This window comes from Eutrigla gurnardus (assembly GCF_963514095.1).
Source record: "Eutrigla gurnardus genome assembly, chromosome: 15".
NCBI lineage: Eukaryota > Metazoa > Chordata > Actinopteri > Perciformes > Triglidae > Eutrigla > Eutrigla gurnardus.
The window spans coordinates 12592270-12607401 of NC_139938.1; the positions used below are offsets into that span (position 1 = coordinate 12592270).

Sequence of the window (15132 nt, forward strand, 5' to 3'; positions counted from 1 at the left end):
TTGCTCCTGTATTTATTGACCTTGTGTGAAAATATAGACATAAACTACAGTTAGAAGCTTTTTTTATTGATTGTTTTTACTTTCTTGTCCTTACGAAAGCAAAATTAAAGATTAAAAAAAACAAATACAGTTGACTCAGTAACAGAGGTAGTAAAAGTAATAAAACATGAAAAAAGTGGCTTACAAATGTGACATCACTACCACGACCCCTAGATGTGTTACATCATTATCCAGGTGACTAACCAGGGAGCATTGCTGGAACACATTAGTAAAATGAATGGAATAGATCTTGTCTTTGGATGAAGACATTTGATGATTGTCATCTGAAGAAAATCAAAGAATGGATCCACCTGTGACTCTAAATTGCCCGTAGGTGTGAATGTGAGCGTGAATGGTTGTTTGTCTCTACATGTCGGCCCTGCGATAGACTGGCGTCCTGTCCAGGGTGTACCCTGCCTTCACCCAATGACAGCTGGGATCGGCTCCAGCCCCCCTGTGACCCTAAATACAGGATAAGCGGTAGACGATGGATGGATGGATCCACCTGTGAGTCGGTGTGACCTGCTGAAGGCTGGAACGTGCATCTCCTGGCTGCCAATTGGCTCCCTAGACACTTTGCAGGAGACTTTTCTTTAGAGATTTGGGAGTGGGCGGCTCTTTTGTTTGGGCCTCAGCAACTCACCCACCGTTCTAGACTCACTCACTATAAGGAGTCCTGGGAACAGCAATCAGACAAGGACCTCAATGTTGCTACTTTCCATTTCATACCAATTCACTCTCGTTTGTTTTTTTTCTTGTCAGGCATCATAAACAGAGCCTCTGCCTTGCTCCTGGGCACTCGTCGGAAGTCTCCTCCTCCAGGGATTTCTCAGAAACCGCCTCTCTGGCCGTGCTGCATGTGCTCCTGGACTCTCTCCAGCACCTCCTGCATCCTCCTCAGCTACGGAGGGGAACACATTAAGCAAGTGACGAGTAAACAGGCGAATAAACCAGTGAGTCAGTGAGAGAAAACGTACCTCTTCGTCTTTCTCAAAGATGAGTCTCTCTGTCTCAGAGTCAGTGGTAGCCAGCGGCAGAGGAGAGTCGGCCTCGCTCCACTCTCGATGCTTCTCGCGCAAACTACAACCCATGTTCACACACGAATACACACAAAGAAGAAATCTCAATCTCAATCATCACAGAAAATAACAGTGGGCTGCATGGATTTATTGTTGTTTTTATTTTTAAGGGCCTATATTGTGTCCCAACTTGCGTCAAAACTTACAGATGCTCCCAAATAAGCAACTTCAGAGACAGAGTTTAAACGACCGTGTGTGTGTGCATCCTGACCTGCGTTTCCTCTCCTGCACCACCATGCGCGTCATACTCTGGATGCACTGGGCTCTGTAATTTTCATAGTGCGTCTCCCCCGTCACATCCTTCAGATCTTGCATGTGTGTCCTCACCAGCATGTTCCTCAGCAGCAGGAAGTCAGAGTGAGCCGGGTTCTCCACTGACCGTGCAATGACAACATGTTTTTCTTTGTTATCAAATAGAACAAAACAAACAAAATAAAGGAGCCACCCAAGCCACTGTAAAAGCTAACGAAAAGAAAAACATTTGATAAAACTATGTGTATGAGTGTTTACCTTCTACCACACCCCAGGGATAGACACGACCCCTGAACTTGCGACCTTCACTCTCCGCCTGAACGTTGCTTCCAATTACTGCAAACGGGATGCTATCCTGCAGAGAGGAGCACAAATAATTAACTGCCAAGTCGTGGCGTAGATGAGACGGCACATTTCAACCAGTCAACTGAGGAACCTTGAGTATCTGGTCCTGATTTTTAAAGTCTTCGTCCTCATCTGAATCACAATCGGGGAACTGGTAGATGTTGATCCCGTGCTGCTCGATCTCCTCTCGGATCTGGAGTACAACAACACATTGAAACAGTTATGTTTGAGAGAAATAAGACTCACAATCAAAAGTTCTCCTTAATAATGTGTTTATGATCTCATACCTTCACTTTCCTCCTGTAGACCTCTGCTTGGGTCAGGCTGTCAGCTTTGGCTACTACAGGAATTATGTTGACTTTGTCATGCAAGGCCTTCATAGACGCTACATCCAGAGGCCGAAGACTGACGGGACAAAAAAACATAAAAAAAATACACAAATGATGCATCCAAAGATACTGAACAACTTTTAGGTGAGGCTGTTTCAGCACTGTTTTACTCGTTAAGCTATGTGGTTAGCGTACCCGTGGCCAAATGGAGAGATAAAGTAGAGGCAGCAGTGGACCCTGTTGTCCTGGATGTTCCTCCTGTTCAACCCGCTCTCGTCTCTGAAGTACTGTTCAAACTGCTGGTCGATGTAGTCTTCTATTGGCTTCCAGCTGATGGAGACGTTACATTTCTGTGAGTAACACAACAACCCTGGCGGACAGCTGATGTGTTCATAATGTGAAAATAATGTGTTTGTGATGCACAAGCGTTGAAGTCTGGTTTATGTCCATGAAGCCTGTGACTTTCAACCATTTGCGACAGAGAATACAGCCGTGTGTCACGTCCAGGTCTGACTGGTTTACGTTTGAAGAAGGCACGTGTTGATGACCCCACCTTTCTGTGTCATTGACTGCGTCTCCAAAGCCGGGCGTATCTATGATGGTGAGCCTCACTTTGATTCCTTTCTCCTCGATGCTAATTGTGTGTTTTACGATGTCGACTGTTTGGTCGATCCGTTCTGCAGACACATGCAAATGCAAGGTAACCGTATCTACGAGTAAGCATCGTGTACAAACATGTACAAAAACGTATGCACACCTCAGGGGTCAGGAAGTAGCAGCGTCACGATTTGAACAAGAAAAATTACAGCTAACAATGTCCGTTTATTTTACACGGAGACCATTCAATGCCTGGTTCCGCCTACTTTACCACTTAATTGGGCCACACATAAATAAATAACAGGACTCATCTCACCTTGTGCATTGGGAACCTTCCTGTCTTTGTAGAGGTCCGTGAGGAACAAGCTGTTGATAAGTGTGGATTTACCGAGGCCAGACTGCCCTACAGAGAGAACGAGACGACGCTGACTCTTGAAGTAGGAAAATATCAAAGTGTGCAATGTCTATATTCCTCTGAATAATTTACGTCAACACAAACCGTCCCTAAAACATTAACCAAAGAATTCATAGCAACTATGTCTGTAATCTACACCGGTGAAGGCATTTATTAGCATTACTGACTTTCTAGATGTTTGTTAATAGTGTGTTTAAAAAAAAAAAAAAGTTGGAAGACATATGGGAGCACTCACCTGCCACCATAAGCGTGAATGTGAAACCTTTCTTCACTGTCTTTCTATGAACCTGGTTGGGCAATGTGGCAAAGCCCACATACTCTTTGTCCTGATCCTGCAGACAGAAAACACAAACTGGTCTGACCTGGTCTGACTCGTTGACATGACTGCGTCCGGGATCGCACACTATGTAAAGGTCTTATATTGGTAAAAGGTCCTATATAATTTGGATACTAGAAATTGGAAATGTATAAGACAGACATTGTGTAACTAAGGGCTGATTCTGACCTAAGGTCAGACACACACGCACCTCTGGAGGTTCGTAGGGGTCAAAGCGCCCCCAGGGACTTTGAGGACGTGAGGCCGGGCTGAGTGGACAGTCCATTGACACCTGAGAGATGAGCTGCCTTCTTAGCACCAGGGGCTGTAACTCTGTGTCTGGTCCAACACGACTCGGTCTATGAGGGACTGTCGGGGAGCCAGAAGGGTGGCAGAGGATGGGACGGGGCAGAGAGGGACTCCCGGGGAGGCTGGGGAGTCTCCCGTTGGTTGCTGTCCCAGTTGGTTGCTGCCCCAGTTCTGCCTCATGGTGGACTGGTACCTGACCTGGTGTCGGGTGCTGTTCACCAGGCAGAGAGATGGGAGGCAGATCCCTCATGGCGTAAGGAAACTGAGTGTCCTCCTGGTCCTCAATGGACAGACTGGACAACTGTGACAGGACGTAACACACCATGGTTTTAACTGGATGAAAAACATGACTCACATTAACTAAAAAGGAAGTGATGATTCTTCCTGTTTCACTGAAGATGATGATGGCACAATATGTAGTAGATTAGCATCCAAATGAATGGACAGACTCAAAGCTAAAAAGAGCATGGAAACCTTAAATATGTAGTAAATTATACCAGTAATCACTTAAAATTACAATCATTACAATTAGGACACAAAAAAAAGTTGTTCCACTTTGATTTTGAGTCTTTTTCCACTCACCTATAATATATTGACTAACTAACTGACTAACACTGTCATGTTCTCTGAGTGTAGGATGAGTCTTCTGTTGTAATGGCTACTCTTTCTTCACTGATTGGCCCTGACGCGTGATCCCATTATACCATTACAGAGGCCTTCATCCATCTGTCCAGGCAGGGTGGGAAGAGGAACCACAGGCGGTCTGGAGTTGTGGGTTGGTAAACACTGGATATACTAACTAGACTGACATAGTCTGTAGCATCTTTCAGTGTGGAGCTTATAGCTAGTGGATACAAATATTCATCTGGGCCATATGACTGTTCATGCAGCCCACACCTGCTTTGTTTACCTCACAGGTAAAATCCCTCACAGAGTGACTCTACTTGCTATCGTGAGCCGTTAGCAAAGTCGAGCCTCCACAACAGCTTTACAGGAGATTCAGTGGTCACAGTGTCCCGTTGAGGGCCCAGCAGAGACACAACAGTGCTGCTGTCCTGACCAGGGTTCGCCTGGTGTCCCATACCTGTCAGCTCTCATTACCCACAAAGCTTTGCAGCAGGCTTAACCCAGCTTCTAATACTCTGACAAGGGGGGTAGGAGATTTAACTCTTAAACACACAAACACACACATACAGACGCTATAAACACTATCATTCTATCATCACACTATCAAGACTAATTCTACAAACGTGTCCTACCTCCTTTTCTGAGAATGTTGCAGCTTTTTGATCAGAGGATAGCATGTAACAGGAAAACATTTACAGTTTGTAAAAACACAATATGAATGCAGAGACTTTCAATAGAGTTCCATAGAAAGGAGTAGAACATTATGGTCCTTGTGAAGTAAATACAGAAGTAAGTAGCTTTACTATACTCTAAAATGCGCACACTTACACTTGACCAACATCGAATGGCTTATAACAACATGTTCTCCCATAGTTTATATCACACACGTGCATGCCTATAGTGACAGAGGTCTAACAGCATCCTCCTGACAATAAAAAGTACCATACACACATATACATCACTGTTGTGATATTGCTGTTGACTTTTCATTCGACTGAGTAATTATTATTGCAGAAACTATCGGTTATTGCAATACATCGGTGATACGACCTACTCTATGCATACAGGTGTCCAGCGTTATATGCGCATTTACCCTTGTTGCTGTTGCGGAACCTCACCGGAGACGACATATGCTCCATGATGCTGTCGGCTTCTCAAACTGTCCCCTGATCAGAATCCCGGACAAGGACAACGCCACAATGTGAGAGACAAATAGAAGAACTACGGTGTGATGAGGCATATGGCGCGCGCGCGCGCGTGTGTGGTCATTAACTGAGCTCCGGAGGCAGCTCTGACGTAGTTTACGTGGTTTACGTACACGGAGAGCGGGCGGGCGGGCAGGGTGAAGTTACAGCGGTGGAATGACTTCAATGCGGAATGCTAACACCAGCTACCACGACTACAAGTAACAATACTATTAATAACTCCTTTAAAACGGCTCTTATTTTCTTATTCATGAATATGATGAATGTTAAACTCTTTGTCATACCTAGTTTAAGCTAGCTTGCGTGCTAGCGTGTATGCTAACTCGAACTGTAAATGCAATTTGAAAAGACTTGGATACACCGTGAACTTCGCCTTTGCGTGGCTTTTTTAAGTTTCGTACGGAGCTAAGATTGGAGAGCCGATGTAGACGGTAGGGGCGGACTGTCACAAATTGAGCTAACTCTAGTGCTGCTAGCTAACGTACTTTCATCTGAGTTATCGTCACTTAGATTAGCCTCCAATGTTTGAATTGAACGAATGGCCTTAACAATTGTAACGGCTAAAATGAGTATAGTATCCTGGGCAATCCCGCCCAGCAGATGTCTATTAGCTACATTTGTGCCATAGGTGGTGATAATGATTTGAATAGTTTTTGTGCTATATACTGGTGACAGATGATTACAACTACTTTTTTTTCGCACAAGATCAATTTAATAAACTGCATTTTTTCAAAGCCATCTGTCAAGCCCACAGCCGGTGAGTGTGTTAAACTTCCTTCTATATCATTTAGTATTTATGTGACATTTGAACTATTATGATACCAAAAATGTGTGGTCACTCAAAAAGATAACAGAGTGTTGGCCACCTTCCATGTTAAATGATAAAGAATAGCCTGAGAAAAAGACTTATTATTAGATTTAGTAATACATTTTTACTATGGTGATTTGATGCTAAAAATGGGTTTGCATTTAGTCACATGCATTTATATTTGTCTTTATTAAGTTACAGTTTTTTGTTTATTTGTTCACAGCTTAGTATGTTAGATGTTGTCTGAAACATTTCAGCAGAAAATACAAACAATATTTTCATAAATAATTACCCCATTCAGTGTAGCTTAAAGTTTCACAGCTTCTGGACAATGTTGACACTGGAGCCCAACCGATAAATCCCCCCCAATTTTTGCTTAGCTCAGTTATACTAACATCATCGACAACCATGTTTGCTTCTGTTATGTGGTTATGTTATTAAATAACGACAGACCAATACTCCCCTAAACTCTGACATGTCAATATGGGTATAACTAAATCCACTATAGGTGGGGCTCTTGTTGGAACCACATAAATACCTTCACAGCACAATAAGAGTCAAATATAATGTGCTTGGCAGTTCTCACCAAATGGCATACAAATGGCATACGCTTTTTATTCATAATATTCCATATGAATCAAATTTGTATGCCTCTGCTCGTCCTGCATATACATTACTCCTCCACATACAGCTTTCCCAATTGTTTGAAAAGGCACGGATGTCTTCGTAAAGTGTTTTATCCCTCAAAACTGCTTTGTAGATGTGTTCTGTCCCGACCACCAGATTAACCAATCAGAGAAAAGAGCTGTCCTCTGTAGATCTGTCCCACAGCACTCTGCATGTCCTTCCGGGGCTGTTAGATCGACCTAGCAGAGAGTCGTTGACATGCAGCGATTGTGAGGGCTCGTCCTCGGCTTGTGGTTGTCCTGAGGGGTTATTGCATTCAGACCCATTGTTATCTGAGTCTATGCTCGTTGATCTGCAACAGGTTTGGCTCTTGTCTTGTGAGTGGTCTTTAGATTCTCTGTTCAAACAGGAGTGGTCGTGCTCAGTACTCATGTCATGTGTGTGTAGCTCTGTGTCCGAATGGCTGTGAGGCGTGCTGTTTTGGTTTTGGCTCTGAGTGTGGTTATTTGCATTGTCTGAATATAGCTTGTGGTCGGGGCTCGGTCTTTGTGACTGTGAACAGGGGGTTTGTTCATGACGATCAAGGAACTTGTCCTGGTTGTGAGTGTGGCTTTGAGGATTCTGATTCTGCCAGAAGGCTCTGCGGAGCTGCTCTAACTCAGATAGAAGAGGCAGACCGATGTTCAGGTGCATCAGAAGGTTCTCCAGCCACTCCTCCAGCTTCGAAAAGGATGGACTGAAAGACAAGAGTTGGCAATGAGAAGTTGTTGGGCTTTACATACTGTAAAGCTCCAATATTGCCTTCATGAAATATGTAGTAGATTATTCTGCACTGATTAGTTTCGTTTTGTAATCGATAGCTTAGTAGAGTATAATTGTAGACTTTAGACTTGTATGTTGTACAAAGACTTTAGACTTTGTACAACATACATCAACTGACCACAAAATTCTACTACTAAACTAAACTGAGATGTACTGTACATTGTGTTGGAATTTTCCAGTTATACCGTTTATCAGCATCCATGTCACAGCAGAGGACACCCAGTGGCAAGAAGGTTGGGGGGCACTGTGGAGGGTGGTACTGCTGCAGGAAACCAGCTACATTTAGCCCAAAGTCATTTGACCGGGGAAGGTAGTCAGGGTCAGCATTCACTCTACCTATTATCTGAAGAGAGACAGGGATAGATACATGCTATAAAATATAGGGTTGTGTCTTTGACGTTTATTTAACATTTAACTCAGGAAATCCTCAGTTTGTTCCGTCAACAACACCTTTTTGGCATTCTTAAATCTATTTTTAGAAATATTATACTTCGACCAGATGTTCTTACCTCACATATCATGATACCAAAGGAAAAGATGTCCACCCGTTCGTCATAGCTTTTCCCTGAGAGGTACAGGAAAGATTGGACAATGTGAACTACATCCTTACTAACCCATGCCAGGGATGTAGAGATGTTATATTTAGTGAATATTAGACTAATTATTAGAATAATATCAGGTCCCCGACACAGTTTACCCCCTTTTCTGCATATTTTAAACAACAACGTAGCACCTCTGGTATGAAGAAGCAAGATGAAGTTACTCATTACAGTTCCAAAACTCCCCATTGTCATTCATTGTGAAGTGTTATATTATTGAAAAAGGAAAGCAACATTAAGTTAGGAAAATATAAATTCAATAAGAATCTTACGTCTAGACTGTGAGGTCTCGCATGACTCCTAAGTCCTTTGTAAAATTGTTTCAGATTCAGAGATGTCTCTAACTCGTAGCCTGGACCTTCTGCACTTACCACGGATCATCTCAGGAGCCATCCAGTAGGGGTTTCCTACCACAGTGTAGCGCTTCCTCCGGTCAGGCTTGCGAAGCTCTGACAGTGCCCCCTTCGCAGGCCGTTCCAGTGAGGATGTTCTGTTCTGATTTCTTTCCTTTGTCACCAGCCTGGCGAGTCCAAAATCTGCTACCACCACAGACTGGTTCTAAGCAAGGAGAACGAGCAACAAGGAAAACACTAAGTTAAAACTACAGTTAAGAGTTTGAACATTTTAGTTTAAGTGTTAAGTTTTAGAATTTCAAACAAAAACAGAGGCTAGCTGGAAGATGGCTACAGTGAATATATGTGATGTTAGCTTGTTTGTGTGATGGAACCACTTACTTACCTCTCTAACCAGGCAGTTGTGTGAGTTAAGATCTCGGTGGATAACATTCATGGAGTGTAGATAGGCCTGAGAAGGGGGGATATATGCATATATGTATATATATATATACACACACACACGTTAGGGAAAGTGTGTACTACATTATGGAATGGTTATGGATATTAACCTTGAAAGACTCACCATTCCAGCTGCAATGTCTTTGGCATAACTCACTCTTATACTCCAGGGGAAGTCCTTATCCTACAACAAATCAATAAATGATGATCAATAAACAGTGACAGTCCTTATGAAGAAACATGAAAACTTACATTTTTACCATTTTTATGATGGTCTCTCGGATAGTTCCTCCTTGGATGTATTCAGAGACAAAGTTTATTCGTTTGTCTTTATAAAACAGTCCAATGAACTTAAGGACATTTGGGTGGTCCAGACATCTCATCACCTTCACCTGTACAAATTGAGTGGATATGTGGTTAAACCAATGCTTCACGTCATAACAAATCAAAATAACTCATAGGTAAGCCAGTCACCTAATAACTTGTTAACTTGTTGTGGTTAACTTCCTACTTTGATGGCCACTTACCTCCTTTAAGAACGTCTTCTGTGTCTCTTCGTCAAAACGTATCAACTCTTTCATCACCATCACCTCCCCTGTCTCCTGGTGCGTTACCTTGACAGCAACGGGTTAATCACGATGCTGGTTACAAATCAACTTTACAAAGAACTGATGACTGTGTGCAAGAAATCACTGTGATGGGAAGAAAAGTAACTGCGGTACCTTGACAGCCTGTCCATAGAAGCCTTTGCCAAGCACTTCTCCATAGATGAGTTCTGAAGGTCTGAAGATGCGATGGGTCCGATCTCCAGGGTCCACACGAAGAGACTCTGATCGCACCATCTCTCTCCTTTGAGATAAAAGTGGTCCGAGGGACAGGGGGCACTTATCTATACTACAGCTACGCCTGAGAATAAAACAACTCAGATTTAGACCGAGACAAAGAGGGCAGCGATGAATCAAATTAAGCTTGAGAGTCAGCACTTACAGAATGTGTCTGGACCGCATTCCCGTGGTTCCTTGGTGCTGAGGCGGTGAGAGGCTCATCCTGATTGGTCCATCTGTTTCCTCCCCTGGACTTGGCTCTTCCTCCAGACTTGGGAGTTTGTGGGTTGTAGAAAGTTTGTCGTGGACACAGGGGTCAGGGCAGCTTATTTCATCCTGAAGATTGTTTGAATGAACATCAGGAGACTGCGGGTTGTGTTCAATGGTCAGCTGCAGTGGCCTGCTTGTGTCCTGGATCACACAGTCTATCTACAAGAAAGGATATGGTGTTGATGTTGAACTACTTCTCATTTAGTTATGTTATTATTGCTGAGTCGGTGGGTAGTTTGAGCCTTACCTCATCTGGGGAAATGTTGTGGACAGGGATACCATTGACCTCCAGTACTCGGTCCCCAGTGTGGACAGAGGAGAGCAGGTCAGGGCTGAGGATGGCTAAGTCTAACCTGAAGGAGAAAGACAATGAGTGAATGGGTGCAGGAAAGGTGGGCTCAGACAGAAAACGAGTCAGGGTTGTTGTTGGATCTATTTCTAACTCAATGCAAAAATCACTCTTGGTCATGTTCTAGATTCAGATACTCACCCTGTCACAGTGACAAGAGGGCCTTTCTCTTGGCTGGGGTCAATGGTTACAGTCAGGCCTCGTCGGCCACCTGCATGAGGAGGGAGAGACACCAGTGCCACCATGTGGGTACTCTTGGTGAGTGGAGAAGCTGACCTCACAGTGGATACTACCCCCCCGACAGTGGCCACTGCAAAATAGACAAATCAGTACATGAATGGCTGACAAATTCATTAGCTTCCCACCTGCTGCAAATTAAGCAAATAACTTAGTTTCAAACTTACCAGTAGAGTTTTGAATGTTCAACAAGTGTGTAGGTGTCTCCATCTCCAATCAACATTTCACAGCTAATACAAGTGAAGCATTCTGGGTGGTACTTTTGCTCTCCAGCAACCTGTTTATTCAGGGAAATAGTGTGGTAAGAAAACAATGCAAAAGAGTGTTTGGTGGGATAAGACATTAGGGATCTAATGCAGCACTGTATTATAATAGTTATTTCTGTGCATTCCTGTATCAAGTAATTGCAGTGTCGGAATATTTTCATAGGATATCCTCTGGCTTGAGTGTTGAAACAAAAAAGACCCATTAACTTTCATACCAGGAAGAAACCAAGAGGCAGGAAGGCTTTGAATGTATGAATAGTTGCCGTAGCATGCTGAGAATCAGTGTTTCCTGTCGTAGAGATTATTGCCATACCTCTATCTGTGAAAATTACATAATGTATATATGAAAAAATGGTGGCATTGAATGATCAATAGAGCAGCTATTTTTACACTAGCTCACTAACTATCAATCAATTTGTTATTGGCTGATTCCAGAATGTTTTTTTTATGAGAGTGAGCAGTAAACCAGGCAGCTGGCCAAAGCCAAGATCTCATTTTAGATATAAATCAAGATTATACATATGTCTTTCTTATTTTCAGTGATTGCCATGTTACCATAATGAGTCCTGTGGCGATGGTCTCTTTGCAGCCGTGGCAGTGCTCCCCATAGCGAGCCCAGTAGTGCTTCTTACAGTAGAGCTGTCCCTCTCTCTCATAGTACCAGTGAGACAGGATGCAGCCACATTCACAACACCTAGAGTAAAGTGGGGAGCAGGGAAGCAAGAGAGTGGGATGGAAACAAGAAAATGGAGATATAGAGCAGATGTAAGATGATAGATACTTCAGAACAAAGTAACATGAGCCTCATCAGTGATGGAACACATGAGACATACGAGGAAAGTCGACACGTGAGATCGTCACACGCAGGTTCAGGTGATCCAGATTAGTTTGACCATAAATTGCCTGTCTTTGGTGAACTCTTTGACCATGCTTGTGTTAAAGCTGAGACTGAAGTACAGTTATCTTCACTGCAGGGATGGTGTTGCAATTATGCATAATAGATCGTGAATTGCTTATGTCACTGTGAGAGAGCACATTCAGCCAAATGTCCAACTAATATAGCTTCTTCCAAAACAATTACTCATGTAGGGTCACTGGTCTGTCACGACGGTCTGTCTTAACTTAATGTTAGTTTCCTTGGGAACACCCACTCAAAGACTGCGAAAGAGAGCTAACCAAAGTAAAAACATTGCAACCTTTTGAAAAGCACTCGTTCCTTAAATGCAGTACACCATGTTCACTTTCAGTCCTTTAAAATGCACAAACAGAAACTTTCAGTGGCATCCCAGCATGCACTGAATGGAGAATAATGCCTTTGTACAACAAAAACCTGCTTCCTTATCTCTTCAACATTACAGCCGGAGTGGGAGGTGACTTCCTGGACAGAGTACAGCTCCATGTTTCCTCTGTCCCAACCTCAGCTGTAAATGCCATGCTTTCCTTACAATAGAGAATGAAAAGGTTGCATTTCTATTGAGAATTACATAGTTGGGTAGTTTCCTCCAATGTAAGACACTTCATTAATCATATTTTATTTTATGAAAAACCTTTTTATGAGTTGATCAGTGTAGCATTTAATCCTGTAACACAATTTAAGTGGTAATGAGCATGATCCTACTTAATCTAGTAACTTCAATCATTAATCAGTAATCCTGAGGTTTTGTATTGTGCTCACCGGGGATTAATATGCCCAATTGTTCTTCTGTTTCTTCCAAAGAAGTAAATAAATACAGTTACTCACAGGAGTCTCTAGTCCTAACAGATTCTAGGTTTGCTGGGGATACAGTGCACTACCTCACATTCATTGCTAAGGAAATAATTAAGACAGCTGCAGGTTTATTTTTGACCTTCTGTCTTTATCATTGTGCTGCTGGCAGCGGATGTAGACCCTCCCAGCGTCACATCTGCAATTCCACCTAAACATCTGCTCATAAGAAAACTGACATTAATCCTCTCTGTTTCCTGCTGCCACCCATCTCCTCACATTTCTCCGTTTGACATTAATACTCATCTGGCTTATGCTTATGCATCTTACACGTATCTTTAGCCAATCGTAAATCTCCTGAGATCTATTCCTGTGTCATGAAAGGTGCCAGCACCTGGTGTACATAAAACAAACATGTTATGATGTCAGGACATTAACATATGTCACAAGTGAAGAGGTATTGTCTTGCCATGGTTTCCTCTGTCTGTGTCGCCCCGCTGGATTAACTTTAAAAAATAGCAGGACTTCAGAGGAACATTTCTAATTGTGTTGGATGTTACATGGATATTGTCTCAATGGTGTTCTTTATGTATTATAATGTATGCATGTTTAAATATAGATATGTGACAGAGTAGTTGTTGATGGGGTAGAACATACAGCGATCCAAAAAAATTGTTTAGTTTCTGATTGTACTGTAGGCTGCTTGGATGATTGGCAGACAATAACTTTGCCTTTAATTGTTATAGAATCATAAACTTCTTTTACACTCATAGTTGATGTGTAGACAGAATAGGGACACGCAGCACGTTACTCATGCGGCTGTTTGTCACAACAGAGTTGCGTTTGAGGAAGTATCGCCGATGTAGAACTACAATTTGTTTAGATGTACTTTCTCTCACTTTCCATCAGTCTTTCTATTCTTTCTCACACACGGGCATACTCGTCACACCAATTAATGACAGTGGCTCTTACCGTCCTTTCATTCCTCTCCGAAACCTCTGGTCCCGTCGTGACATTCTGCCCTGTCAGTTCACCGATAGACAACTGTCTCTCAGAATTAATCCACCCAGTTAAAACAATACTTCCAGTTAAGAAAGGAGCTTTTTTGTTGCATGTGTTCATGAGCGGATCCTTCATGTATGCTGCCGTGGCGGGCACCAGGCGTTGTCTGTTGTCTTTATTTCAGATTCTCTCTCTTTCTCTTTCCATGCGCTCAGAGGCTTCCTGTTCATACAAGTTCCCTCTAATGTGCAGAGTCGCTGTGTGAGAAAAAGCTCTGACCTACTGACACCAGCTGGCCAATCTCCCTCTGCTGGCTGCCGAGAAACAGACATATCCCAGTATAGAAGCTCTGCTCCACCGTCCCTCTCCTGTTACTTGCAGTATTTAGACCTCAGGAAGATACAGTTTCGCTCCTTGTGTGTGGAGCCACATGGGTGTTTGTATTAGTTAAGATAAGTGTGTGTTTTCCTCTGAGTTTGTGAGTCTGCATTTGAAATGAGCTCTGCTCCCGTATAATCCCTTTATGAATGCTCCAATTGCCGCACTGTCCTGACCCTATAGTAAAGCACTCTATTCATCAAACACAACAAAGGAAAAGGGACAATAAAGTTAAAGCACGAGAATGGGGAAAAAAATCAGAATTAGGAGTAGACACACATTACTATGTGCAGCGTTGCTGCTGTTAATTTGGCTTGAGGAGTAATGAAGGACCATTTTTATGTTGTCTTTTGTTGTTAAGTACGTTTTCTATAATTAGTCCAGTTTAGCTTACATCTCCAGAATGTAATTTATGCCAGTTTGCATTCCATGTCCGCAGATGCATTTTTTCATTGTACAAGGTAGATTCTGCTGACTGAAAGACAGAAATAAATTGTGTACCTGTGTGTGTGTTTGCACGTGTGTGTTTGGAGGGGTGCTTCTATCATTGAACTGACAATATGATAAGTGACAACTTGTATTATACTACTGTGTGTTGTCTCCATCACTGGTTATTGTTTCGAGAGCCTAAACCTCTACTGTAGACTACATAATACACTGCAGTCTGTACTATTTACTGACTCTGAGTCAGCTGAAGACAAGACTCGACTTCTGCTCTAAATGATTTAGTCTTCCTAGGCGTAGTTTGTTGTTCAACCTTAAGTGTGGTTAGCACACTGCCGCAATACATGAACATGTTAAAACCAGCATCTGCCTCTGACGTGAAGCTTCCTCCTTTTACCTCATACCAAAACCTCCTGTCTGTTTAGCATATTTGTGCATCTGCAACATTGTCGATTATTATAGCTTAGAATAACTATTAACACAAAATATTTGTC

The 15132-nt window shown here is 42.7% G+C and overlaps 1 protein-coding gene and 1 pseudogene across 3 annotated transcripts; both read right to left on the minus strand.

The window, feature by feature from the left end:
- Positions 1–92: 92 nt before the first annotated feature.
- On the minus strand, positions 93–5592 carry LOC311026353 (septin-5-like). 2 transcript variants are annotated; one of them, XM_084029871.1, is made up of 14 exons: positions 5402–5592; positions 4941–4963; positions 3584–3982; positions 3292–3388; positions 2958–3044; positions 2598–2721; positions 2240–2374; positions 2003–2120; positions 1807–1908; positions 1629–1725; positions 1330–1492; positions 1017–1119; positions 545–940; positions 93–350 (listed from the first exon to the last, which is right to left on the minus strand). In XM_084029871.1, exons 1-13 carry the CDS (start codon positions 5445–5447, stop codon positions 869–871), a joined length of 1566 nt encoding a protein of 521 aa, XP_083885997.1. In that variant the 5' UTR covers positions 5448–5592; the 3' UTR covers positions 93–350; positions 545–868. The 2 variants fall into 2 exon arrangements, with proteins under 2 accessions (XP_083885997.1, XP_083885998.1); XM_084029872.1 differs by lacking the exon at positions 4941–4963 and having other exon boundaries at positions 5402–5539.
- Positions 5593–6885: 1293 nt separating this feature from the next.
- Positions 6886–14072, minus strand: LOC311025715 (LIM domain kinase 1-like; annotated as a pseudogene). The gene is made up of 15 exons (XR_014599339.1): positions 13787–14072; positions 11665–11803; positions 11011–11120; positions 10748–10916; positions 10505–10610; positions 10151–10416; positions 9886–10069; positions 9691–9777; positions 9424–9555; positions 9288–9347; positions 9108–9173; positions 8741–8927; positions 8280–8335; positions 7956–8113; positions 6886–7684 (listed from the first exon to the last, which is right to left on the minus strand). The product of XR_014599339.1 is annotated as an LIM domain kinase 1-like (transcript).
- Between the last annotated feature and the right edge of the window lie 1060 nt (positions 14073–15132).

What these genes read in the sequence shown, in the direction of transcription:
- LOC311026353 (XM_084029871.1), bottom strand. Translation starts at nt 5,447, where the DNA reads ATGGAGCATATGTCGTCTCCGGTGAGGTTCCGCAACAGCAACAAGG. An exon ending in TCCCTGGGGTGTGGTAGAAG is followed by an intron (nt 1,493 to 1,628) that starts GTAAACACTCAT and finishes TTGCACGGTCAG; the next exon opens with TGGAGAACCCGGCTCACTCT. An exon ending in TCTTTGAGAAAGACGAAGAG is followed by an intron (nt 941 to 1,016) that starts GTACGTTTTCTC and finishes TCCCCTCCGTAG; the next exon opens with CTGAGGAGGATGCAGGAGGT.